Source organism: Euwallacea fornicatus, chromosome 29 (genome assembly GCF_040115645.1).
Source record: "Euwallacea fornicatus isolate EFF26 chromosome 29, ASM4011564v1, whole genome shotgun sequence".
Classification (NCBI taxonomy): domain Eukaryota; kingdom Metazoa; phylum Arthropoda; class Insecta; order Coleoptera; family Curculionidae; genus Euwallacea; species Euwallacea fornicatus.
In genome coordinates this window covers 2,146,711-2,171,664 of record NC_089569.1, presented here as the reverse complement: position 1 = coordinate 2,171,664, position 24,954 = coordinate 2,146,711, and the positions used below count along the sequence as shown (strand labels likewise).

Genomic DNA, 24,954 nt, shown 5'->3' with positions numbered 1-24,954 from the left:
ACAAAATAAAAAATAACAACAAACTAACACATACAATATTTATTAATGGTTATTGGATCTCGTTAAGGATTTTTTTCATTTCAAATGAAACTTCGTGCCGCTCTTAAAATGTTAAGAAACGGTTTTTCGCAGATCGAACTATGTACGTTCTGTGGTCGAATATGTATTTGGGGATCGTTGCATTGCTTTTTTTTTAGTTACAATCCCGTAATGCGTACACTTTTCCCATAACAGACAATTGTTGCACAAAACCATATTGAAAAGGAAGTTCTTTTATCCTACAAACATTTTATGATAAGAAATGCAGCATTAGGTGAATAAAGGATTAATTAAGGTACCAAAAATTTTGCAACATTTGTTGTAAACAATTAAAGTAATTTTTTTTAAAGGGTAAAAACAAGTCCAAAAAAAATTATACGCAAAAATATGAGGAGTCGCAGCGGTCACCGCCCATAATCGTTCCACAACGATTTTCTTGCAAACGGTTAGTTGTATTGAAAAAACGCAACATACCAAAAATTTGGATTTTTTGATCGCCTCCCAGATGATGATAGTTAAAATTATAGTTTCTCGATGGAAAAATAAAATGTAGGCTATGCAAAGTGTAGACTCCACCTCCAACCCTTTAGATATTAGATTACATAATTTTTTAAGCAAAAATTAGGACGTCAAAAAACAAGGGCCTTTAAATAATCATGGAATGTGATCACTAACTGTGATCACCATTTGACACGATCGATTTTTTTCACCCAACTTTGGATAACTCTAGCTCTAAAAGAATACATTTTAGAGCGCCGGTTTATACGAAGAAATAGTCTTATTTTGACCTCAAAAATAATCTTTTAAAATACTTGTACTGAATATTGAATCACCCTGTATATCAAAATGGCAAAATGTCTTAGCATTTCGCCGGCACCACATTTAACCGCTGTCGATTGAGGGATTGATTTTCATTGCGCAGTCTCATACAGGAATTCATCGTTCTGGGAACCACCTCATGGTTTCGCAACAATATGCACCTGGATTGAATTGTTTTTTTTTTGTATCTCAGTTCGTTTTACGGGAACCCTATTTATTAAGCACTACCAGAGCACTGAATGTAGCTTGAAAGCAAACACCTCATGGGGGAGTCCCCACTAATACCGTAAACCGATAGTATTGATTCTCCACTTTTCGATTAAAATAAATGAAATTTCCATTGTAAGTGCACGAAAAATTACCACAATAGGAATCACATGTATTTTTCCATTATTCTTATTGTAACAACGAAATAATTAAATGGCAATATCCTGTTTGCCTTACCAAAAACCATCAGTTAAAGAATTGCATTATATAATCTAAATAGAGATGGTTGCTTAGTAAAAGGGACCAAAAAAGTTACCTATGTACATCTCTCCCAGATTTGTTATAACCGATAGTGATAGATTAGTAAATAATGTAAATTAAACAATACGATCACTTAGAAGATAATTTATTGCCCTGAAGTATATTAGTTTTTCTAATTCAGATAAATCTTGAGTACACTCCGTTAAATCTTATCTTCAGACAGACAACATAAGAAGGTCTAAGTAATTTGAGTAAACTTTACCTACTGCAAATTTCAAGTAGAATCCTGATTTGAAATTTATTCGCAAAGTTGATTGAAGTTGGAATTTTATCCAAAAAACCTTGATAAATTATTGCCTCTGTGATAGTATATGAAGCAAAAATTTATTTTGACCTATGAAATAGACATTTCCCCCCACTGTGCGATATTAGATAACAACGTCCGGGATAACGCATTTAAGTATATTTGATGCATATTGGATAGGCAACTATACGTACATCGTGGTATAATTCATTTAAATTTGGCGGCTTAGAAATGACCCAAAACTAGGTGATACATACAAAGAATTATTAATTACTTTTATGCACCCCTTACTACAGTAGCTTTATGGTAAAAGCGATTTTTGTATACTTTATTCGCAACTCTTTTTTCAAGTAAATTACAAGTGGAATCCTGGATTCATACTTTTTTTAAGTGTTACCATGTTTATGAAAATTTTATCCAGAAAAGTCCTTAATACTGATTAGTATCTCTCTAGTAAATTTTTATTAATGATTTTAACAAGCTACAACGTGGAAATTGATATACTAATTCACTAATTAGATATCAAGCACTCACGTAGACTCCTATTTGAAACTTAAAAATAGAGAAAACAAAGATAACAAATTAACAGCCACAGCATAATAGCAGCTACAACGCTGGCGTGCTTAATGAAGCCGCTTTTACTCTTATTCATAGAGATTTTGATTAAACAGATGCCAATCATCCCGTACGGGTCTGTGTTGAGCCCCCCCCTGTACAACTGTACTTATCACCGCCGAGGCGCTGGAGATAATTATGGAACTTAAGTTTGTGGATCTGATCGAGAATGAGCACTTGAGCCTTATGTTTCTTGAGATAAGTTGAATTGACCTTTGGAAATGTTTATTTTGTTTGCATGCAGTTTTCGTGGTTTGAGACTACTTGTTGAGGGTTAACAAACTTTATTAAAGCACAAATACAGGGTATTTAGAAAAGTTAATACGGAACTTAAAGAGGCGAAAATAGAACTAGAAATTGTAAAAAAAGTTTCTATAAATATTAATCCGAAGGTGCATCCTTACTGAGATGTGTTTTGAAGGGGCCCATCATTTGAATATTTTTTAAAATAACTTTCTTTCTGATTAAGGTAATGGAATGAAAATTATAGGTAATAATCCTTTATTTATATTCAATTTTTATAAAAATTACGATAGTTAAAGGCTCTTATGGCTCTTATGGTATGATTATTATTTACAATTTTCATTCTATTAGAAAGAATGATATTTTTCAAAATATCCAACTTATAGAATCCTTTTGGAGGGCCATATCTCAGTAACGGTGCACAATTGGATCATTATTCATAGAAACTTTTCCTACTATTTTGAACTCTTCTTTCACTCCCTTAAGCTTTGTACTAATGTTTCTAAGCACCCTGTATAATGAGACGTGGAAGAGTCAGCAGCCATTGAGCACTTTTGATTATTATTGTTATTTGGATAATAAATCATGTTTTCTATCGAAAAAGATTTCCATCGTTCCTAAATCTAGATCGATGACGAGTCACATAAAGCTTCAAGACCATTTTCCAGGGTTACAAAAATACATACAGAAATAATGGTAAATTATCCTGGGCAAACGCAATACAGTTTAGCCGTCTCTTTTGTCTCAATCAATGGGTCGATTTCTTAGCCGAATCAGCTTAATCCCTTCTAGTCCATTTTTGCCCAAGCAGCAGAAGGTAAATCAGAGGTCCCACACAAAAATCAATCAAATAATCATTTATTGCCTACCCACAGTTATGGCTCCAAAATTGTACTACTTTCCAATGAGCCCCACCTGCAGAGCAGTTCTTATGGTGGCCAAAGCCATTGGACTGGAGCTGGAGCTTGAAGAAGTGGAGAGGGAGTTTTTGAGGACAGAGGAGATGTTAGAGGTGCGTATAGATTAAGCGCATTATCGAAAGTCAACGCAGCGTTCTGCGCATAATAAGAGCGGCTGCGAATTGGTCAAGCTTGACTTAACATAACGTGTAACTTTAAAAGAATACATGCTCGCATCAAAACATTTTGGATAAAAAGCTACTTCTTATTAATAGATAAATCCCCAACACACTGTACCGCTTTTGATAGACCCGGTTGAAAATTTCTCAATCTGGGACAGTCACGCAATTGCCATTTATCTCGTTGGGCAATACGCCACAGAGGACTCTTTGTACCCCAAAAGCGACGTGAAAAAATGCGCCCTAATCACTCAACGCCTGCATTTCGACAATCTCCTATTTGAAAAGTGCAAAGATGCGTTTGTAAGTAAATATAATATATCATCTCAAATGCACCCACATCTCAATTCTTGCAGCACCCAGTATTGGCAGGAGTAGCAGACGAAGTCACAGACGAATCCAAAGAGAGCATTCTTGAATACTTGGGAATTTTGGATATTTTCCTGAAGGATAAGCCATGGATTGCTGGAGAGGACCTCACTATTGCCGACCTCACCCTTTTAGCTATAATTACCACTATAGAGGAGGTGGCGTTTGCAATTGATCCCGAGCGATTTCCGAGGTTAACAAAATGGTTAACCAATGGGAAAAATTTAGTTTATTTTGAGGAGTGCAACAAAGAAGGGTTGAATAAGTTTAAAGAAATGAGCCGGCACGAAGTGCCTTTAATTTAATCATAATGTGAGAAAAACAATCAAGAGCACTTATAGCGTTTCACTAAGCGCTTTTATGTATACGATAGGTCTTCGCAGTTCCAGGAAAGAATCCACTATGTTTGAAAACAGAGGGACGCAACTGTTTGTTTCAAATAAATTAATCTTGAACGACAGAAAATGTGGGTTAATGATAACCTTCCGTCACGTATGCGGTTATTCGAACACGGCATCCATTTTATGCGAAACCGGTTGGATATAGTAAAAATTTGGGGGGGTGAAAAGAAGCGCTCCACCCATGAAACACCATCACTCCTTAAACTTCTAAAAAAAGTCCACGAAAAAAATTGAGCAACCATAATGTCTTGATATAAAAGCCTAGGAAACACACATGCAAGATTGGTCGGCTACGTCACATGAGTTAAGTTTTCCGAAAATTAAAAAAGAGCACTCAGATAAAGTTTATTTCATTTTACTTAATTTAAGTAAAACATAGATTGTGTCTCAATGACAGAACCATGTGCCTCAAAATAAAAAATAGTCAAAGCAAGATGAAAAAAAACCTCAAATGCAGTAAAAAAATGTATTAATTGAAATTACTCAAGAAAAATATGAAAATTAATTTTTCACTTTTTGCCTCTTCAAAGCTCTATCTTTTGCTTGTTCATACAAAGGCATAAGTTTTCCCTCCTTCGCCAGCAGCTTCAAAATCTCCACTATCAAGGGCAAATAGTTGTGCTTTCGCCTAATATTCTCTATTCTATACTGATTCCTTTTGGTCTCCTCCTCTCGTATCAGCAACTTACAATCATTGATCTGACTTTTGTAACTTTCTTCAGTGGAGCCTGCATCGATTTTTTTCTGCACATCTTCCATTCTGCGCTCATACATCATTATGCGATCGCTAATTAACGCCATTAAATTGAAGTGGATTTCTCCCTCACTATATCTGAGCACATCCTCTAGTTAAAAACACATTTTTTTGCAAATAAAAAAAACTAACCTCTTCATCCTCTTCTCAATAATAGGCTTAACAATATCAGTCCATTCTGTATCAGCAGGAATGGCACCCAAGTCAATAGGTCCCTCTTTTAGTCCATCCAACTCATACAGCCTTCCATCAATGGGAACATAACTAATAAAGTGATAGGCATCTTCTTGCTTCTTACTGAAAGTGGGGTCGAATTCAAAGATTTGCTGTCGCGCGAATGAGTTGTGAACAGAACTAATCACTTGGGAATTACTGATTGTCAGGCCTTTCATGTTGGCATCAAAGCCCTGGCAGAAATCCTTCAGTTCTGTGAGAGTAGGGCCTAGTTTGACATCAGGGTGGCGACAATTGAGCAAAACACTTAAGATTGCTTGAGTGGCACAGGCATTTTCTATTACTTGTTTGGCAAAAAAGATCTTGTCTAGCCTGTTGTCTTGAACAAGTGAGCCACTTGGCTCTGATGTATCATTTGTCCATTTGAAAAGGAAAATCAAGCCATGAATAGGGCTGAAATTTGTTTTTCTTTTTGGTTATGGGCACAATTTTTTTTTTCACTTACCGAAGGTTGACAAAGAGGTTGTCCTCCAAACTCCACATCTCTTCAACTTGGATCCCCTTACATCCTGCAAATCCAACGATGGATGTTTGCAATCAAAGAAGCTGAAATTTGATTTGGGCGCCGTGCAATTGCTTACCAAATTCGCGAATCAGTTCGGAAAAGACTCCAGGGTCGCTTTCTATTAAACACCAGTCTCCTGCTTTTTCACTCATATTTATTTTGAGGATTGTCAAGTAATGGTTCTAATAAAACTTTCGCTCAACAAAAATATGCAATTCACGACGTATTTTAGTGATTTTTTTGTCTGTTTTATGTTTGTTAAAATTCACAAAGTAAAATTTCGGAAAAAGGCTTTTTAACCTCATAAAATGCTGAAAAACGTCACGCTCAAAAAATGTATAAATGACAAGTAACTGTTCGCCATCACTTACTTCTTGTCCTTTTTTAGCTAAGTTAAAGAAGAAGGATAAAAACAATGCGCTCTGATAAAACATAAATGTATGGGAATAGGAGTAATTCTGCAAGCAATTTAGTGATTAGTTAAACGAGAAACGCGATTGTGAGGTTATGAGATTTATTTATTTAATTGTAACACTGACTTTCATTAATTAATTAATAATCAACACTACACCTTGAAAGCCTCCTAATTTCAAAAACAAAAATTATACTTCTAATCTGGTTTCTATGAGCAGTTGTTAAAATTATGGCCAATATTGAGGTAAATTTTGTGACAGAATATCATAGATTTGGAAAGACACATTACATTACACAATTACTTTAATAAACCTGTCTCTAGAAATATTCTTATTAATTTAATTATTTCACCTGTGATTCTCTTTACGTCTATAGTTGAAAGCGAAAATCGACCAAGCCTGCCGAGTAGCTGAAGAATTCACTAAACTCTATTATGAAACCACAGACAAAAGACGACAAGTAAGTAGCACTATTATATTTATACATAGAGGCAGTTTTCAACCTCCATTGACATATAGCTTATGGAAAGGCTTTACTTGGACACGGGACTATTGTCATGGAATGGGAATGGAGTCAAAGGCAAGAAAAACATACAAACATTCATCAGCAACCTACCATATTCCGATCACACTCTAGTGACATTGGATGCACAACCTATATTAGGTCTGTAGTATTTCCACTAAGACTTTGAACTCAATAAATGTGCTTTGCAGATAGTGCTGTTAATGGGCAGTTAACATTCATGATTCAGGCCAGTGGTACTGTGAAGTTTCAAGACAAAACGCCAAAAACATTCCAACAAAATTTCATTGTCACAGCTCAGGGGGATAAGTGGAAAATTGTCAGTGATTGTTTTAGAATACAGGAGCCTTTAAGCAAATAGGAGTAATGCTAGAACTATTTTATTGTAATTAATAAAACTATTTTTTTTTAATAAGAGTATTATATATTTGTAGTGGACAAAAGGTCACATACAAACATACAAAAGAAATAAGACAAGATAAAAAAATAAATTAGTTATGCAAAATTGGTTGTTATATTATCACAGGAAAAAAACGGTAAATTAATGAATTTCCGGATCGCATGTACAGGGTAACATATGATTTATTGTGTTCTATAGACACCAAGTCACAGTTCAATGGGGTAAAAGTTAATGTAAAGAAATTTTCTGTCTGAACACTTAAATACACAGCCAAATAACACGTTATATTACTGAAATAATAAATTCTCATTCAGTCTAGTAGTACATCCCAATAACTGCACACTAATTGCCTAAGGAAAATATAAGTGGAAAACTCTTATATCACTTAACTTACAATAATCCAATGGGAAACTGAACTACACATAGAACTCCGAGCACAGTAGTGTTGTAGAAGACTTGTGTGAGGATTCGAAAGTTTTATAAAATTTCAGTCAAAAGTGTAACAAACAACATTCAAAAGCGCAAAACTTTAGGTGGTATAGACCTCTAGAAATCGTTGTTTTATAACTATTTCTCCTAAACATCTCCAGCCAATTCCCCGTCCAAGCAACTGAAATTAACAACTGATATGTTTATTCTCTTGTTGACACTCTTCCAAGCAATAGGTACATCGCACCAAACATTATACAATTGTGGCAAACCTGTGAAATAAACAATGATGGCTTAAACGTTAGGATCGTCGGGTGGTAAATTGTTGGCAGGGAATAGATCAGGGATGCCTCCGACTGCCCCTTCCTCATTATCTAAAGCGGGCATATCAACAGGAGCCGGGTCTCCGATGGTGGCAGTGATAATAGGATTACCTATTGAATAATATTTTCTAAAACCTATCAATGTTTTGCTATCAACTTACCTCTTGCATCTAACTCCAAAGCTGGATCTGCAGTTGCCTCAGCTAAATTTGTAACACTCTTGGATTTTACACATTGAAAGTCCACGTGTCTGCTCTTTGCCTCTTCCTTCTCCCATGACATGTGGATAAAAGGCCTTTGGACATAATTGTAAATCACCTCAGCCCTGCCACCGGGGCGTTTCCTCACTTTCTCCTTGTAGGTAGGGTATCCTTCAATTCCCAACCTAATTTTCTTCAGACCTCTGTCTTTGAGCACCTGTTTGGCCACATCTCGGTTTTCAATATACTTGAAAAACCTATACATTGCAGTGCTATTCACGGTCTGACTATATTCTTCCCCCATCTGAGGGGGATATTCTTCATCCCAATCAACAGTATCGTCATCAAGTAAAACTACAATATGACACTCCCGATCGCCCCTTTGGGCTGAATTAACCATCAAAGGCAAAATTAGATCTTCGAGAAAAACTTCAAATTGGCAGCGAGCACCCTCGTTTGATAATTCATGCAAAAGCCCCCCTAGAAACGTTGCAAATCACAATATCATTTAATTAAAGTTGAAGTTAAACTCACTTAAGTTTTGACATTTAACTGTAGAAGCATCAAAGGGGATGAGCAGATAATCACAAGCCTCTCTCAGCTCTTGAACAGATATTGAAGGGGGGCATTTGATCAGACCTCCCTTGTAGTATTCCAAAATAGACCGAAATACTGAAGCTGGAATACCTTCTGCTACCTCATATTCACCCCTCTCATTCGGATGTGTGTCCAAAGAAGAGCTAGAGTACAAAAAAAAAGTTTAGGTATAAACAGAAGGAAAATATGGTTGTGAAAATTACCTGAACATTCGACCAAGCATGGTATTTGGGTGAGCCACAAAGAGGGCGGGATCGACAACAAATCGAGTGCTGTCTACCACTAAAGTAACGCGATCGTCATTAGGGAAAAGAGGAGCCGTTTGGTGTTGCTGTGGAGATAGTGGAGGGATGCCCATTTGTCCAGTTTTGGATTGGATGACTACAGTTTGAAGCAAACCTCGAGATCTATAATAAAAGAGCAATGTTTAAAATTGTGATGAATGCTTTTATCCATGAACCATTCATACAGTTTTACAACTAAGTATACACCTTTCCCTGTTTTTAAGATCTCAATGGTAAGCATAAATTTGGGTTACAAAATGCAGAAATGTTGAAAATTGATAGCTTTCCAATTCTGCTTTATAACACTCACCTTTTTAAAGTTCTTATGAAAATTTATTTTGAAAACATTTTTTTTCCTCTGAATCACAAAAACTACTTATCAATTTTGCCTTTATCACTATAAACAGATAACAATAGAAAAATATTCTTACAAAGCATTTTATGTTCTAAAGTTACACAAGTGAGTGCTACTAATCATAATCATAACTACTTAATAAATAAAAACCAATATCATATCATAGACAGTCACAAAAAAGTAAACACTTAGGGGTAAAGTATATGCCAAGGTGCATGCTGGGTGGTCTATACTTCAAACACCATTAGGATCTGGAAAACAGTAATCTGAAACATGTTATAATTTTAATAAAAAAATTATTTCTCAACGTCGTTCCTAGATTTTAAGAAATCCATCTAAATATTATTGTTTTTACGCGCTTTAAAGGATTATGTCATAAAAATGTTAAATCCTTTGAACCTACAAAATGATTTATTTGTTTATTTAACTTACTTCGCTGACAATTTACTATTCCTCAAAGCTTATTTATATACAAGAATTTCTTAAAATGAAGAATGTTATTGGTCACTACTCATCATCAATTAAAATTTCATTACTTATTATTTTACTTCTATTACAAGCAGAACACATTCATTAACATACCCTGCTAATATGATAAAAATGACTTTTGGTACTGGACATGGCAAAAAAATATCTAAAACCAGAATATTGAAAATTTCCTCCTGAAAGTTCTCAGAATAATGAAGGAAAGGACTTCAATATGTTCTTGTCACCCAATAGGTTATGATTAGAAACTATAAAGTAGGCGGAAATATAAATGTTACCTACAAAAAGTCAAGATGACCAACAATTGTAAGTAAAAGGACAAGGCCAATTCTCATCAAAAAGTCCACTTATATAAAGAACTTTATGAAATACTTAACAGAGATGGAATTAGGTACAAATGTGTCTGTTTAACATTACTGAGAGTGAATACACAAATTCAGGTATAAATTTTGCAAGGTTTGAAGAAACCAAAATATATGTAGTTTAAAAATTTACAGGTATGTATATTAAATATATTTTTGATAGTTTTCATATAGATTTATGTAGGATAAAGCTCAATACCATATTCAGAAACCATAATGAAATTTTTTAAAGTTTGCAATTTTTGCAGTTGATATTTTGGAAGTTTCAAGTAACAATTTCATACATATAGGGAGAAATATCTCAAGGTAAATTAGTATAGTACCAGTTCTGAACTATCTCAACATTGTATGTGGGTTTAAACTTTGGCTGAACACAATCTGTTCTCTGAATATGCCATTATCTATTATAGCATTCAGTACCAATCTGGGGCAGTTCATTTATAGTATTCAATACATGCTTTCACCTCTAACAAAGTAGTATGCAACAAAACTTGGTTTAAATATGCACTCCAAGACCATTCAGTTAAAGTTTTTGCCAACTATTCCAAATATTTCAAAAGAGAAGGAATATGCACCTACACTGCTGAATTCATAAAACAATAGAGTGTTCTAAATTCTAAAGAAGTTTATGTTAATATTACTATTGATTCAAAATGAGGGGGATGCAAAACCTTCAAAGAGAACAAACATCTTACCTGATTCTGTTTTTGAAAACCTTTCTTCGTCTATCATCTGTATAATCTTCAGTATCACTGCTTGTATCATTGTGATAGTGGCGATCACTAGTGCCTGCCATTTTCCGTTGGGGTAGAAAGCACTTTACAACTGGATAAATGTATCTGATGCAAATCTGGAGGTCTCTGGATATAATCCAGAACATATGAAGTTGAGAAACAAGTCTGTGATGGTATTTTGAAGAGCAATGAAGAAAAACAATGACTTAAACAGACAATGAAGATTTAATGGAATAATAATGAAGGCTTGAGTCACTGACCGAGGACAATAACCGACTTTCCCAATTTTGTAAACTGACTAAATTGAAATTGCAGTTGAAAAATGCAACAGGGACAATGAGGGAGAGAGTCCTTGAAAGATGCACAGTAAAATTAAATCCAAAAAACTGGACAATGGATTCTCGTGCACAGTCAACAATTTGGACAATATTGGACAATATTGGACAATATTGGAGAATATTGGATATGGGAAAAATGGACATTGACACTGGACAAAACACTATACAATCGATGGAATGTCAATGTTTAAAGTTGATCATTTTTACACGTTAACGGTATTTACTGTTAAGTTTGTGGTCGACAATGTAAAAATCAGAATTTGAGCATCCGAAGCCACCACACTTGTTACTCCTGACCATGAAAAGGACTATGGGTTCTGAACTCAGTAACCTATACATTAAACATGTCTAAATATGAAACTGGAACGCATAAAGTAGCAACACCGCCTATATGGAATGTTGCCACGGTTGTCAAATGTATTGTTTTGATTTTTGTAGAAAATTTTAGGTGAGGAGAAATTTTTTTTCTTTCACTAATTATAATCGCAAATTTATTAATTCAAACGAATCATTAAGGTTAATTATTCTTATTCTGTAATTCTACCTGTTAAGTCTACACAAACCCAGCACTGTTTCATTAACTTATTCGATAGAAGTTTCTGTTTTCCACAATCGACGACATATGAATGTATGCTTACGTACAAAGCTTGTTTACTTAAGACAGGATTTTTTTCTGTTCTTGTTTCATTAGAATAATCTTTTCAGTGGGGTTAAGAGCTTGCCCTTTGTAATTAAGTTTTAGAAGGTACTGTTAACACGTATTTCATTGAATCTATTAAGCAATCCAAGTGGCATTCCAGGTGAACAATCACTAAAATTGCATGGTACTCCTTCAAACCCACCATCACATTCTTTATTAGAATTTTTGAATAATCTCAACCACAGGGTGAATTAAAGTCTCAAAATCTGTATTGAAATCCCTTTACATATTCCTCTCATTTCCCAAATGTTACAAGTTCCAAGGTTTGAAGTTCTGAAGAAAATATCCTTAATAAAATATTGTTTTCTAGCAGTCACCTCTTATAGTGCCTGAGAAATCTGCTTACATTGTAACCTTTTATTTACTTTTTTAGCAGAGGGTTAGTCTAAACTAGGCAAGCCATGGCGGAAGCCCATGCAGCAGTAGCCTTTTCCTTTTCTATTACCCATGAAGGCTGGGATGTAAATCTGGACAGAGAAGTTTTGCACTTGGTATGGCAAAGTGGAGTAAGATCATGGAAAAAGAGGATAGCAAGATTGCTGGTAAGTAAACAAATAACTTTATTTCATGTATGATAAATATCTCTGCTAGAACAATGTTCATAATGGCATCTACCCGGGCCATTACAGCTATTTATGCATAATAATAGGACTGGTGTCTGCAATGCACCTCAATGGTTTCAAGGTGCCTTTAAATTTGGCTCCCAAAATTCTAAGCATATGTCCCTCGTGAGTAATATTTTCTGAAACTCAAATTTTCCCTTTAATCAATCCCTTACAGGCAAACTATACCTTGGCAATTAGGTGCCTGTGCATTATCTTCCCTAACTTACTGGCTATCTGGAGTCTACCTCTTACGGTATTCCTTAAAAATGCTGTTTATGTACAAACGATGGATGTACGAATTACAAACTAAAGACAGTAAACCTTCATTTATAACAAAGATTTGGATTGGTATGGTTAAAGTTTTAGGAGGGTGGAATACCCCTAAGTTGTATAGCTATCAGAGTTCTTTGCCTAGACTACCATTACCTTCTCTTCATGACACAGTGACGAGGGTGAGGTCTCAAGCGTTTTGTCCATTTTTTTATGCGTGATAGAACGATTTCAGTACCTTAAAAGCGTCCGCCCGCTACTTGATGACTCAGCCCATGCCAAAATGGTGACACTCGCCGCCGAATTTGAAAACGGCATTGGCAGAAAGTTGCAACGCTATCTTGTTCTAAAATCCTGGTGGTCGTCAAATTATGTCTCAGATTGGTGGGAGGAATATGTTTATTTGAGGGGCAGATACCCATTGATGATTAATTCAAATTTCTATGGAATTGACGCTATAATGTTACATCCCACCACTAATCAAGCTGCAAGAGCTGGCTCAATTATCAACTCTCTCCTAATGTTTCGAAGGTATTTTCATAAATGTTGGATTAAGAGACTTTTAGAAAAGAATTTTGTAGATTACTGGATAGGCAGGAATTAGATCCTATCCTTATTCATGGCCTAGTACCTCTCTGTAACTGGCAGTACGAGCGGATTTTTAACACCACAAGAGTCCCAGGAACAGAAGCTGATAAAATATTACATTGTCCAGATAGTACGCACATAGTGGTGTATCATAAGGGGAGGTATTTTAAAGTTTTCATCTATCACAGAGGAAGAATTTTGAGACCTGCAGAAATTCAAATGTAAGCTCTCAAATAAAGAAAGAGCTGTAATGGAAAAGTCTTTTTTAAGGCAAATTGAACAAATACTCAAAGACGAATCACAGCCACAACCAGGTGAAGAAAAACTAGCTGCTTTGACCGCAGGAGTTAGAAAGCATTGGGCTTATGTTAGGGACAAATATTTTTCAAAGGGTGTTAATAGGATCTCCCTGGACGCCATTGAGAAAGCAGCTTTTGTAGTTGTTTTGGATGATTTTCCTTATGAATTTGACATGGTAAAGAACTAAATATGTGTTAATGCTGTGAAACCCAGTGATGTTTCTAGGACGATCCCTCAAAATTGGACAGATATGGGAAAGTTTTGCTTCATGGACGAGGGTATGATAGATGGTTTGATAAGTCATTTACATTGTGCATAGGAAGCAATGGTAGATTGGGATTTAATGCTGAGCATTCTTGGTGAGCAAGTTATTTAATTGAGAACTGAGATTTAGAACTGTTTTTTGTGATTCAATTCAATGCCATAACTTCAAAATTATAGGGCAGACGCAGCTGTGGTGTCCCACCTTTGGGAATGGGTGGTTACAGAAGAATCTTATGATCCCCGGTAATTTTTATGTTCACCAAGCGTTTTTAACTAATACTTTGTACCTTTCTTAGCTGCTTGCTTCCCTATGGTTTTAGCCTGTTAATAATCGTATTTGTACATATATTTTTTGCGCCTTGAGCAATTTAATTTTAGTAGAAAACCATTAGTTTTTGTTCTTCTCCTAACTGACATCGGTGGCTGGATTTTTACCCTCTTGTTGTTGGTTTCAACTTTGTAGGTCTGACGCTCCGATTCTTGCGCACTGCTTGGAATATATTTTGCTTGAAGAAGCTGAAACCCTACGGTAAAGATTTTGCTTAAATTCTCCTTTATTTTTCATTTTTGCATATGAGATTTCAAAAAATGTGAGAAATAAACTTGCTAGTTAATTATTTATTCAATTCTTCGTTTTTCAGTAGTGTCAGTTTTCAGAAAAATCGCTTAGAAGTATGCATTTTTGGCTTACGCATTATTTCTTTGGTCAGTTGTAGTGATTTTTGTTACTTTTTGAGTAATAAGAGAAATTTTGAGAACATAATGATGAATTATTCCCTATTTACAGTTTAAAGACCTACAAATGTAGCATACTAAAAGTGTTCATAAAGTAATTTGCAATTATAGTTATTGGCATGTTCTACTAGACTCTGCTAACCTCTGCTATTTGTGTAATATTTCGTGGTTAAGATGTATGAAACTAAACATTTTGTTAACTGCAAAACATCTATTTTATATTAAAAAATGCAAGATAAGATGATACACATGGAGACTCTACAAATACATATTTTTACTGCATAATATGAAGAATTACATATTTATTTATCAAATGCACCTTTTAGATGCCATCTATTGAAGCTCTGGCGTAAAACAAATATTTGTTGGGCTATCCTCCTATATCATCTTATTTTACACGCAATTAACTACTTCTTCCGGTTCAGATTCGATACCAACGGCAACACTTTAGGTAACCCAGAATTCACCCCTCCACCCCCAAGCAGATTAAACTGGCATATCAAGTTCGAGTGCCAAAACGACATCCAGGCCAGTTTAGATATAGCAAATAAACTGATTGAAGACTTTGATCTTCGGATATACGTTCACGATCGATATGGCAAAGGCATGTGCACCTTAGCATCTTCCTATAAATTGTTATTATATAATGCTATTTCAGGATTTATGAAAGGTTGCAAACTAAGCCCAGACGCCTACATTCAAATGGCCCTGCAGTTGGCCTATTTCCGAGACGCCGGCAAGTTTTGCCTGACCTACGAAGCGACAATGACGAGACTGTATAGGGAAGGCAGAACCGAAACGGTGAGACCCTGTACTGAAGAGTCTTCCAATTGGGTGAGAGCCATGGAAGATCGGAACGTACCTGATGAAGAGAAGATTAGGCTGTTGAGAATCGCCTGTGAAACACACCAAGTAAGATTCATTTTAAACATTTTGGGTTAAGTATCTCTCTGATATTTCAGAGGGCAGTAAAAGATGCGATGTGCGGTAAAGGTATTGACAGACATATTTTCTGCCTATTCGTCGTTTCTAAATACCTGGAAGTAGAATCACCCTTCTTAAAAGAGGTGTTGAGTGATCCATGGAGGTTGTCGACATCACAAACGCCTCACGGACAAACTAAGAGGATGGATCTCAAAAAACACCCAAAATGTATATCTGCAGGAGGGGGTTTTGGGCCTGTGGCCGACGATGGGTACGGCGTCTCCTATATAATCGCAGGAGAGGATTTATTGTTCTTCCATATTTCAAACAAAAAGAGTTGTCCAACGACGGTAAGAGCTTAAACCGTCCTCGTTATTTCTGCAATTGATTGATTATTTCTCAGGATTGTCACCGATTCGCTCTGAAAATCGAAACGGCCTTAGCGGACATGCATCAGCTTCACGTACAATTATTCAATAAATCAAAGAGTAGCGTTATTTAGAGTGGATAAAAATGAAAGAGGTTTGTTGTTACTTAGTTTTAACTCATATCTTTAGATTGGTTTGTCTTCTCAATGTCGAACTCTGTACTTAAAGTTCGCGGGTTTAAAGATTTAAGATTTATTATTCATAAGGAGATCATCAAGGGCTTTATTTCGGGACAGCGTTGATTAAATGGTGGATTCATAAATCGGGTTTATTGACTGTTAATGATGTAGTCTTATTTTTACCATTCATATTTTTTGAATATTGTTTAGCGACGAGTAAATAAACTTTTTAACCTTAATTTATATTTTTTTTTTGTTTTTGGGCGTAGAATCTGCACTACAATGCTTTGAGCTACGTTTTACAGCACCTTGAATAAATAAGGTGCAGGAGATACCTATTCACTGTAATCTGACAGGTTTGCGTGTCTATCTAAAAATGGATGAAGGATATTGGGTAACCCATCAATCTACTTATGAGCTTCATCAAACCTAGGTGTATACAAAGTAGCTGCAATTGCAACATGCTGAATACATCCAAGGACTCTAAAGATGGAGAAAAATTACGGTCTAAACGTTAATTCACAATCAGAAATTCAAGCAGGAATGTTTTGTGAGTCATGTTGAAATAAACAATGCTGGATTTGAAAAGTAATAGTTTATTTACAATTCATATAAATAACAAAGTATCAGTTTCGGTTCTAATAGTACCTACCCTATATTTATATAGTTATATAAAAATATTTCTTATGATTTTATACATTTAATACATTAGATCTCTGTACAAGCAATATTAATACAGCTTATATTACAACGACAATTAGTTAAGTTTAAAAATTTGCCATTTAACCTGCCACGACAATAAATAATGATTAAATAAAATTGCTAATTCCGTCAATTTTTTGCAAAAAAATTGCCCATATAATGATTTACGTCCCATCACCTAAATTGGAAACTTCATGATAAAGGCAGTATCGACAATAGAGTAGGAAAATAAATTCTGCGTGAAATTTCCTACAGAAATTGACCAATATTCGGGTAGTTTCGGAAAGAATTTTATGCCGATGTCTTCGATAAGAATAATCACTAGTAACACGAAATTGATTAAGAGATCATATATTATACAGGAAGCAAAATGATAAAAGGAAAATTATGATTTGTTTTGTGAATTGGTGAGTTGGATAAACATACGTACACGGTGATAAAAAAAAAATGATCGCCCAGGTAAAACAAGAAGAAAATCTATATTCCCCGACTTTAATATCTGGCGAATATCTCGTCTGAACTTATGGAAGACTGCTTTTAACACTTCCCGCTGATATGATTAAGAGACTCCTCACCTACAGTTCTCAATATTTTTCTCTTAAGACAAATTTAAAGTAAAAGAAATATCACATTTAACTCTATCACAACTCATCTGGCATCCTCGCAACCTGCCCTTCAACTTTATTCTCCGAATAAACTTTCTTTTTCTCGCTCTTCACCAATTCATCCTCAACCCCCTCCTTAATTTCCACGTCTAAACCTGACAAAGCATCCAACAGGTTCCTATTTTCCATCAATTGAAGTAGTTGACTTTTACTGTGCATTAGCAACAACGAGGATAACTGCTCGAACTCTTTATCCCCCTTGATAACTGGATCGTTCCTGAGATTTCTGATCTCCTCTGCCACTTTTTCTATATTGGCTAAAATTGAGGTTTCGCTGGCAGGAGCTGCAGATACCAAATCGTCGTCCTTTGCATGGTATTGTTTAGTTAGTTCGCCAAGCAGCCATTTAGTTTGTTCTATAGGATCATCTATGTGCGTCCCTTCGGGGTTCAAGGTTTTGTAGTAAATCCTCATCATTGTTAAGGGAATTGATATTTCTTTGTTTTCTGTTTGGAGTAAAGTTTTTAGCAACTGCTTCGTTACGTAAGACCAGTGGGAGTTGAAGGGTTTTTCTGTAAAAAGTTTAGTTAATGATAACATACAACGTTGAAGAAAAATTTACCTGTAATTGGAGGAAGTTGAATAAGTTTGTGCTGTTCTAAAGTGACTTTGATCTTCTCAGTGCCAATAGAAGCCCTAAATACGCCCTCTTCCAATGTTTTTTCATAACCCATTACAATTCCTGTATGCTTATTCAGGAACTCCTGCACTGACAACTAATAACAGATTTCATCAAAATATAAAAACTCAAAAAATTCACTTACTTTTAGTTTCTGAAACATGCTCTCTTCGCTCTCTAAACTCCTGACTTCCGCCATTTCTCTAATAGTGATCTCCATCATGGGATTTAAGTACAGTGCTTTAAGTAACCTTTGAGAGTCTTGCGCAAACATAAAAACTGCGGGGATTCTTACGTCATCAGTGCCATCTCCTGACATAGAAAACATGGGGGAATTGCCAGCGTTGCTGCCCGGGACATTATCCACTACAATAGCGGCTACTGCGCCGAACTTTTGAGCCCTCCGGACCTAATAAAGATGAATAGAATAGATTTGAGGAATAAACTGAAAACTGCTTTTTACTTTATCAACAAACATGCAATCCCCGCGTTTCATGATTGCAATGGCGCCTTTGGCCAAAATGGGTCTTTGCAGGTCGTCCAAATCGCTGCATCCGTTGAAAGGCGAGAACTTAACTGCTCGAGATTTAATCGTTTTGTCGCCTAATTACAATAAATAAATTAAAGTTCCGAATGAGCCATATATGCTTATCCGATTATATTATGAAGAAAATCGACAACTGAATTAATAAATATAGTATTTTAGCAGAAGATGAAAAAATGCTCCTTCGTCAAAATATCAAGAAAATATACATATGGAAAATTTTAATATTTTGAATTTATCTTGAAAAATATAAAATAATTAATCAAAAGATAAATGGAATATCACGAAAACACTTATAATAAAAGGAGCATACCGTTGACAAAAGAAATAGTTGATTCGGCAAAATAAAAGAAGTCTGCGTGTAAGACAGTGAGTTTTCATAAAAAAATATTAAATAATTATTCGAAAGGAATTTAGTGTGTAAACATTCATCATTTGTCAAGAAATCTGTCTCTTAATAGAGCTAAAAGATGTAAATTTACGTCGAGAGTCCTTTACCAAGAATCAAAAAAATCTCTGCGAAAACTCCCTCTTACCCTTTAGTGTTTCTCCAAATTGTGCTGGCCCTACTTGAACGGTTATAACCTCTATTTTCCCTCCTATTGTGTCATCCTTGAGGGGGAAGGAAACTACTTGCGGGGTAGGATCGGGCTGCTGCGATTGTATTTTCGACAATTCCGCCATTTCCTGCATGAATAAAAGTCCTTCCTCTGCATCAATTGTAGATCTGGCCTGTATATAAAGCATTAATCTTTCCATTTGAACTATAGTTTATTGTAATTACCGCAGTTGGAGTGTGTAATAATTGCACTCTCCCATCGGTTAATGCAATAATGTTGATTCCCATTTCTTTCAGAACCTTCAAATGGTTCATATTTGCAGCTGAAAATTCACTTGCAGTCAGCCTGAAAAACAAGATATTTCTGGGTTAAAAAGCATAATTCAAATTTAATGTTCCTTTGTACCAACAGGAAATTAAATCACCTTCGTTTATTGGTTCTTCTCGGACACATTCCGTCCACCATATGTTTCAAAGGTTTTCTTACTGCACCAGGAAACAAAGACAGAGTGTTTGGACATGACATGGCGTACTGAGAATGCTCCAATTCCGAATCTAAAATTGAGTTTAAATAAAATTGTAATAGTAAAGAAACAAAAGCTGTTATTATACCTGAGAACATTTTGGTAGAATTAGGGCCATGGTCCGACAAAGTCAAAGGAAAAAGGTGGCCTTCAGTGGTGAAAATAAATTCGTCCAAATTAACAGGAACATCGTCTTTATCAGCAAAGAGTAAGTAGAGGTATTTGAATGTTTCAGATAGAACAAAGGAATCCATTCTGTCTTCCTTTTTGCCTAAGTGATGATTTTCCAGGAAAATTTATTTTTTTTACAAAAAACATGAAATAAATCGAAGACAGAATAACAACTCCGCTTTAACTTTTAGTCTGGCTTCAAGAAGAACTTTCATACCTTCGTTGAAAAATAACACCTGCCACGTTATTATTTTGCACAATTTTAATTTATTATAGTCTATTTCCGATAATGACATTTTACCTGTTCTGACGTCGTTTACAGCCGCGTAGCCACAAGGCACACGAGCATATTTCTGCAGACTCTTTAAAACATTTTTTCCCACTTCTAAATAGTAGGGATCACCCGTCGCGCTATACAAGAAATATGTAGACTCAAGAAACTCAGGTCTCAATGGGTGATTACCCCAATGAACCTAAAAAAAAAAAACACTTTTCATATAACAATAATTCTTAAGAAAACTTATATTAACTTGGAAATCAGTGGTAAATGCTTCAGGTATAAAAGTATGCCTCTGCATCACTTGATACAGCATTTCATGCGTCTCTACTGCCGGCTTTATATCCCCTTTCAGCACTTGCAGGCCCGGCCAAAAAGCAAGGAGAGCGTCCATATAATTCCTTGAAGTTGTATGAGGTCTGAAATAATAATCAAAACATGTCAATTACTACAAATGAAGTGTTGCAATAATTGCTTGCCTGTGCATATGAACGTCAAGGAGCATAGGACCTTGAGATATGTACTTCATAACTGCATCATAATGCCGGTTAAACCTGTGCAAGTACTTATTGTCGCCCAGCAATATATAGGCTTTAAGGCAGTACTCGTAGTACGAATCAATTCCTGCTCCAACTCCTGAATCTCTGCGCACCCAATCGCCAGAATGAACGTTCAAAACAGTACCCATTAAGTCTGAGCTGCGGTGACGCATTTTCCATAGTTCATCCATGGCCTTGTGCGCCTAACACATGGTAAAATTAGGACCAATCTTATGAGTATATGAAACTAACCTTTTCCTCAAATACTGGTTCGCCTGTCAACCTAGACAAAGCAGCCATTTCCAGGATCATAGAGCCTGCACATGCAGTACAAGTTTCACGTAAATGTTCAATTCGGTCGCTTTTAGTACCGTATCGAAGATTTACCTAGAAAACAAATTGGATGCAAATTACATTAAAATGTTACCAAAAGCATACTCTAGCATAAGGAATGCCTGTAGTGGTATTGAATGCAGGCAACAACCTATAACCTATGTCTTTGGCCATACTTAGTAGCTCTCCTTTATACCACGGCATTATGCCGTCTCTTTGCTGCAGAAGGTCTGCTAATATGTGAGCTGACAGAAGGCCCCTATGAAAAAATTTTTTGGTAAAAAGTTCAAAGTCTATAGGGCGACTCACCCCACTACTCTAATGTTGGTTTCAAAAACTGAGACAACCACGTCGTTGTCGAAATTTACATCCTTAATAACTAGTTTCACAGATTGTTCAAATTCCTCCATGTCATTTAAGACGACCAAGGAATCCAAAGTGTCGATTAAAGTTAATGAAAAGCTGAAAAACATATTTTTGAGGCAATGAACATAAGTATAAAATTAAATTATAGTTATGTTGAACATTGATAAAAAAATTTTTCCGTGATGATATTTTTTCACTGTTTTCAACTCAACCGTACATCTTTTAATGATTCACTAGTCTAATATTCCTGTAACCTTGCCCTACATAATAATGAAACTACTCAGAATAAAATATATTCAATGGTCAGCAGCCCAATTGCTATTTATCAAAAAATACATCTATAAAGGATTGTTAAAAAAAATAGCCATCTAAATTATGCTCTTGTACTTACTTTCCTAAAGGATCATCTATATCTCCTCTATTAGGTGTTACCCCTCTGTAGCGCCCTTGACAGCTCAAGGGCATAAGTTCGTCAGCTGGATATGCATTTTCCATATATGCATTGTATGCATGATAAAACATGTCTCTTGCTTCCTCCCTATGAGGTGAAGCTCAGATCAATATAAACATCATTTTAGCTGTATATGACTTATCAGTAAGATCTAGCTAATAGATATCTCACATTTTAATGCTTTTAATGATCCTAATACTATATATCTATAAGTAGATTTTTTATCACATTAAAATAATGAACTCCTTAGGGACCTGAAAACCTTTTATATTTTAATGCCAAGGCTATTTTCATTTGAGACCTGTACATATACTGTAATTAATGCACTGAACAATATTAAAAACATCTAATACACATGCTAAAAGATATTATCATTTTGATTTTTTGCCTCCTTATACACTGAAGTAACGCGTCCAGAACCAATTCAGGTATTTAGTTGAATGATATCAATTTAATGAGTGTGAGCTGCAAGCTAGGTTTATTTGAGATAAACTGATAGGTGTAAACAAGTACACTACTGTCCGCTATGTTATAAACTACCCGTTTTTTGTTTGTATGTATATGTAAGTATATGGATATGTTTCAAGTATAGTTTTAGTTTGACTATTCTCCCAATTGACTCCATATTGAAGACCCTTACAAACAATGATAAATACACAGTCTTACTGTAAAAGTGTTCTTTCCTCTTTGGACATATGTTTGACCTCTTCGGAACCACATAATGATACACTGGGCTGTAGCAGTACTAGGAATCCACCGACAAAAATCTTCACTGCACTAATGCTCTTGCAACTAAACATTTTCAGAAAAAAGGTAACTGTACTGTGTTAAGGTATCAGTCTTAATAGCATAGTTATTTCTTCCAGATTGTTTTTATTATGCCATAATGAAGTTTTTCAAACAGATAAGCCCCCTTATCTAAAGTATACGTGGATTATTAAATTTGTTTTCACTCTGTGAATTCTACATTCAAGTCGAGGTAAATACGCGAGGTGTACACTATGAAGAATTATTCATTGAATGGGGAAATTAATTGATAAATTAGGAATAATTAAGCTTCTTTGAAGGCGAAAAAAGGAAAGAATTTGGGCCACGATCCAAATCTTTATTTTGACGTTTTTGGAAAAAAGAGTAGTTGACGTTTATACGTCATTGAAACAGCTGATTAACGAAATGTCTGTTCTCGTTCACACACTAAACAGCTGTAAGCATGATTACTTTAAATTTACAGTAAGACATCGATTAAGTTTTTTTAAGGATGAAATAATTTGTGCCGCGATCAGATATTTTAATACACAAATGTTAATTTTAATGTTTTTGAAAAAAATGGTAATTTGACGTTTGAAGGTCATTAAAACAGCTGTTTATAGATTTATTTCTGTATTTTAATGTAACAGAGATAACCATGTATTTGAATTACAAGTCAAGAAACTATTATTGTCTTTAAAAATACTTATATTAAAACTTACAATTCATTTATTTTAAATAACAAAACAATTGTTTATCTTAAACCATCTTCAATCTTCACTAAACATAATCCACAAATACAAAAACATCTCCTAACCTTTTAATCCTAGTTCATTATCATATCAGAATCATCCTCCCTCTTTCTCTTAAGTCCTATTTCCATCCCTTGCATAGTACTGCCTGAGGGACCTGGAGGAGGGACCAATTGCACATTTTGCGTAATCTGTATTTTTGGCTTCAACACTGTAGGAACTGGATTTCCACTAATTTTCACTCCTGGTTTCCCAATGGTTACATTTTGTCTTAACACTGGAGGATTTTGTTTCCTTACAAAACTAATGTTGGACTTTGAAGTCATTTTCAAGCCAGGGGTGCCTAGAAATAAGAAATAACAATTATGACTAATAAAAATTAATACTAATTGACTTTGCTTACCTGACATGAAGCCAGTTTTTGGGGGCAACTTTTTCTGTGCAGCTTTAAGGGTGTAATTACATGAAGAAAGACAATGGCGCTCTGCAGGCAGACGTAAGCCACAATGTGGTTTTACTGTTGGTAGTGCCGAGTAATTTTTTACTGATGCACACTCAAGAACTACCTACAATGAAATTCAGATGTGATTGAGGTAATGAAGAAATACAAATATTACCTCTCGAGGTGGTGGGGTGGTAAATGTAGACTCTGCAGTGAGTTGAATTGCTAGTCGAATATCATCAACATCCAAGGTTTTTTTGGAAGAATTATTAGCGGCATATATGCGAGCTTCTTGTAAAATAGAAGTGGAATATCTGTATACAAACTCCGTTAGTTGAACGATAGTCTTAGGCTCGTATTCAGTAATTCCCATTTCTTTCATTATAGCTAGGACAACCTGACCGTCCTTAGGCAGGTTCTTTTGCTGGGGATGTTTCGGTTTTTCTGATTTTTCTTTTTCGGCCATGACCGTGTCAAATCACTTTTCAAATTTAGACACAACAAATTGATTATTTTAGTAAGAAACGAAAAAAAGATACTTAAAATAGGAAAATAACGAATGTAACAAAGAAATGACAAATCTCAATGTCCTTCACCGTTACGTTGTTGTCAAAATTTTGTTAAATCATGATAAACATCAAAAACACCCGAAAGCTTTTTTAGCTAAAACTGATCAAAAATAACTCTCTGAATAAACATAAGAAAACATTAAATATGAGTTTGAATGTAAATGCTTGCTAGTAATTTTTTATTTCTACAATTAATTCAACTTGTAAAAATGATTCTTACACAGCAAATCTAGTTACAAAACATCTGAGTTGACAACATCGAATGACAACTTCTCATATTTTGCCTGACTTTTCTACTCTAGGAGTACTCCGAATTGGGTGCAGAACTGCCTATCTGAATCCCGTTAGAAACCAGAAGAAAAAGACAGATAATGTGACTATTGCCTGGCGGTTTTACAAAATTTTAAAGAGAAAGAATAAATAATAACTACATTAAAATGCAACGTACAATAGCAAATTCATTTTTTTAAGGGTTTCGTAATTTTGCC

The 24,954-nt window shown here is 35.2% G+C and overlaps 7 protein-coding genes across 16 annotated transcripts; 3 read left to right on the top strand and 4 right to left on the bottom strand.

Annotated features, from left to right (window-relative positions):
* Window positions 1-2,181: 2,181 nt before the first annotated feature.
* On the top strand, window positions 2,182-4,744 carry LOC136347706 (glutathione S-transferase D4-like). The gene is made up of 4 exons (XM_066297951.1): window positions 2,182-3,305; window positions 3,364-3,500; window positions 3,663-3,869; window positions 3,923-4,744. Exons 2-4 carry the CDS (start codon window positions 3,366-3,368, stop codon window positions 4,238-4,240), a joined length of 660 nt encoding a protein of 219 aa, XP_066154048.1. The 5' UTR covers window positions 2,182-3,305; window positions 3,364-3,365; the 3' UTR covers window positions 4,241-4,744.
* A 44-nt stretch (window positions 4,745-4,788) lies between these two features.
* On the bottom strand, window positions 4,789-6,148 carry Uch-L5 (ubiquitin carboxy-terminal hydrolase L5). The gene is made up of 4 exons (XM_066297940.1): window positions 5,906-6,148; window positions 5,770-5,833; window positions 5,223-5,717; window positions 4,789-5,168 (listed from the first exon to the last, which is right to left on the bottom strand). Exons 1-4 carry the CDS (start codon window positions 5,979-5,981, stop codon window positions 4,838-4,840), a joined length of 966 nt encoding a protein of 321 aa, XP_066154037.1. The 5' UTR covers window positions 5,982-6,148; the 3' UTR covers window positions 4,789-4,837.
* Window positions 6,149-6,304: 156 nt separating this feature from the next.
* Window positions 6,305-7,270, top strand: Nxt1 (NTF2-related export protein 1). The gene is made up of 4 exons (XM_066297954.1): window positions 6,305-6,487; window positions 6,619-6,702; window positions 6,762-6,906; window positions 6,957-7,270. The coding sequence occupies exons 1-4, from the start codon at window positions 6,473-6,475 to the stop codon at window positions 7,124-7,126; spliced, it is 414 nt and encodes a 137-aa protein (XP_066154051.1). The 5' UTR covers window positions 6,305-6,472; the 3' UTR covers window positions 7,127-7,270.
* Window positions 7,271-7,428: 158 nt separating this feature from the next.
* Window positions 7,429-11,836, bottom strand: mri (mrityu). 4 transcript variants are annotated; one of them, XM_066297932.1, is made up of 6 exons: window positions 10,897-11,433; window positions 8,918-9,121; window positions 8,652-8,857; window positions 8,079-8,597; window positions 7,867-8,028; window positions 7,429-7,775 (listed from the first exon to the last, which is right to left on the bottom strand). In XM_066297932.1, the coding sequence occupies exons 1-5, from the start codon at window positions 11,079-11,081 to the stop codon at window positions 7,889-7,891; spliced, it is 1,254 nt and encodes a 417-aa protein (XP_066154029.1). In that variant the 5' UTR covers window positions 11,082-11,433; the 3' UTR covers window positions 7,429-7,775; window positions 7,867-7,888. The 4 variants fall into 4 exon arrangements, with proteins under 4 accessions (XP_066154029.1, XP_066154031.1, XP_066154028.1 ...); XM_066297934.1 differs by lacking the exon at window positions 10,897-11,433 and adding an exon at window positions 11,818-11,836 and having other exon boundaries at window positions 7,429-8,028; XM_066297931.1 differs by having other exon boundaries at window positions 7,429-8,028; window positions 10,897-11,432.
* On the top strand, window positions 11,605-16,445 carry whd (carnitine O-palmitoyltransferase whd). 6 transcript variants are annotated; one of them, XM_066297920.1, is made up of 14 exons: window positions 11,605-11,721; window positions 12,347-12,515; window positions 12,565-12,701; window positions 12,754-13,030; window positions 13,084-13,379; window positions 13,430-13,657; window positions 13,707-13,911; window positions 13,962-14,095; window positions 14,178-14,243; window positions 14,464-14,529; window positions 15,161-15,339; window positions 15,394-15,647; window positions 15,698-16,009; window positions 16,063-16,445. In XM_066297920.1, the coding sequence occupies exons 2-14, from the start codon at window positions 12,375-12,377 to the stop codon at window positions 16,159-16,161; spliced, it is 2,394 nt and encodes a 797-aa protein (XP_066154017.1). In that variant the 5' UTR covers window positions 11,605-11,721; window positions 12,347-12,374; the 3' UTR covers window positions 16,162-16,445. The 6 variants fall into 6 exon arrangements, with proteins under 6 accessions (XP_066154017.1, XP_066154019.1, XP_066154016.1 ...); XM_066297922.1 differs by lacking the exon at window positions 11,605-11,721 and adding an exon at window positions 11,799-12,018 and having other exon boundaries at window positions 12,350-12,515; XM_066297919.1 differs by lacking the exon at window positions 11,605-11,721 and adding an exon at window positions 11,799-12,018.
* Window positions 16,446-16,786: 341 nt separating this feature from the next.
* Window positions 16,787-23,194, bottom strand: Edem2 (ER degradation enhancer, mannosidase alpha-like 2). Of its 2 annotated transcripts, none has more exons than XM_066297918.1 (16): window positions 22,623-23,194; window positions 21,897-22,043; window positions 21,449-21,601; window positions 21,245-21,398; window positions 21,059-21,193; window positions 20,747-21,009; window positions 20,521-20,686; window positions 20,292-20,463; window positions 19,908-20,090; window positions 19,721-19,850; window positions 19,521-19,641; window positions 19,273-19,468; window positions 18,656-18,795; window positions 18,338-18,601; window positions 18,136-18,277; window positions 16,787-18,085 (listed from the first exon to the last, which is right to left on the bottom strand). In XM_066297918.1, the coding sequence occupies exons 1-16, from the start codon at window positions 22,754-22,756 to the stop codon at window positions 17,550-17,552; spliced, it is 3,036 nt and encodes a 1,011-aa protein (XP_066154015.1). In that variant the 5' UTR covers window positions 22,757-23,194; the 3' UTR covers window positions 16,787-17,549. The 2 variants fall into 2 exon arrangements, with proteins under 2 accessions (XP_066154015.1, XP_066154014.1); XM_066297917.1 differs by having other exon boundaries at window positions 18,136-18,289; window positions 22,623-23,192.
* A 125-nt stretch (window positions 23,195-23,319) lies between these two features.
* On the bottom strand, window positions 23,320-24,674 carry Taf9 (TBP-associated factor 9). The gene is made up of 3 exons (XM_066297950.1): window positions 24,073-24,674; window positions 23,859-24,021; window positions 23,320-23,798 (listed from the first exon to the last, which is right to left on the bottom strand). The coding sequence occupies exons 1-3, from the start codon at window positions 24,361-24,363 to the stop codon at window positions 23,530-23,532; spliced, it is 723 nt and encodes a 240-aa protein (XP_066154047.1). The 5' UTR covers window positions 24,364-24,674; the 3' UTR covers window positions 23,320-23,529.
* Between the last annotated feature and the right edge of the window lie 280 nt (window positions 24,675-24,954).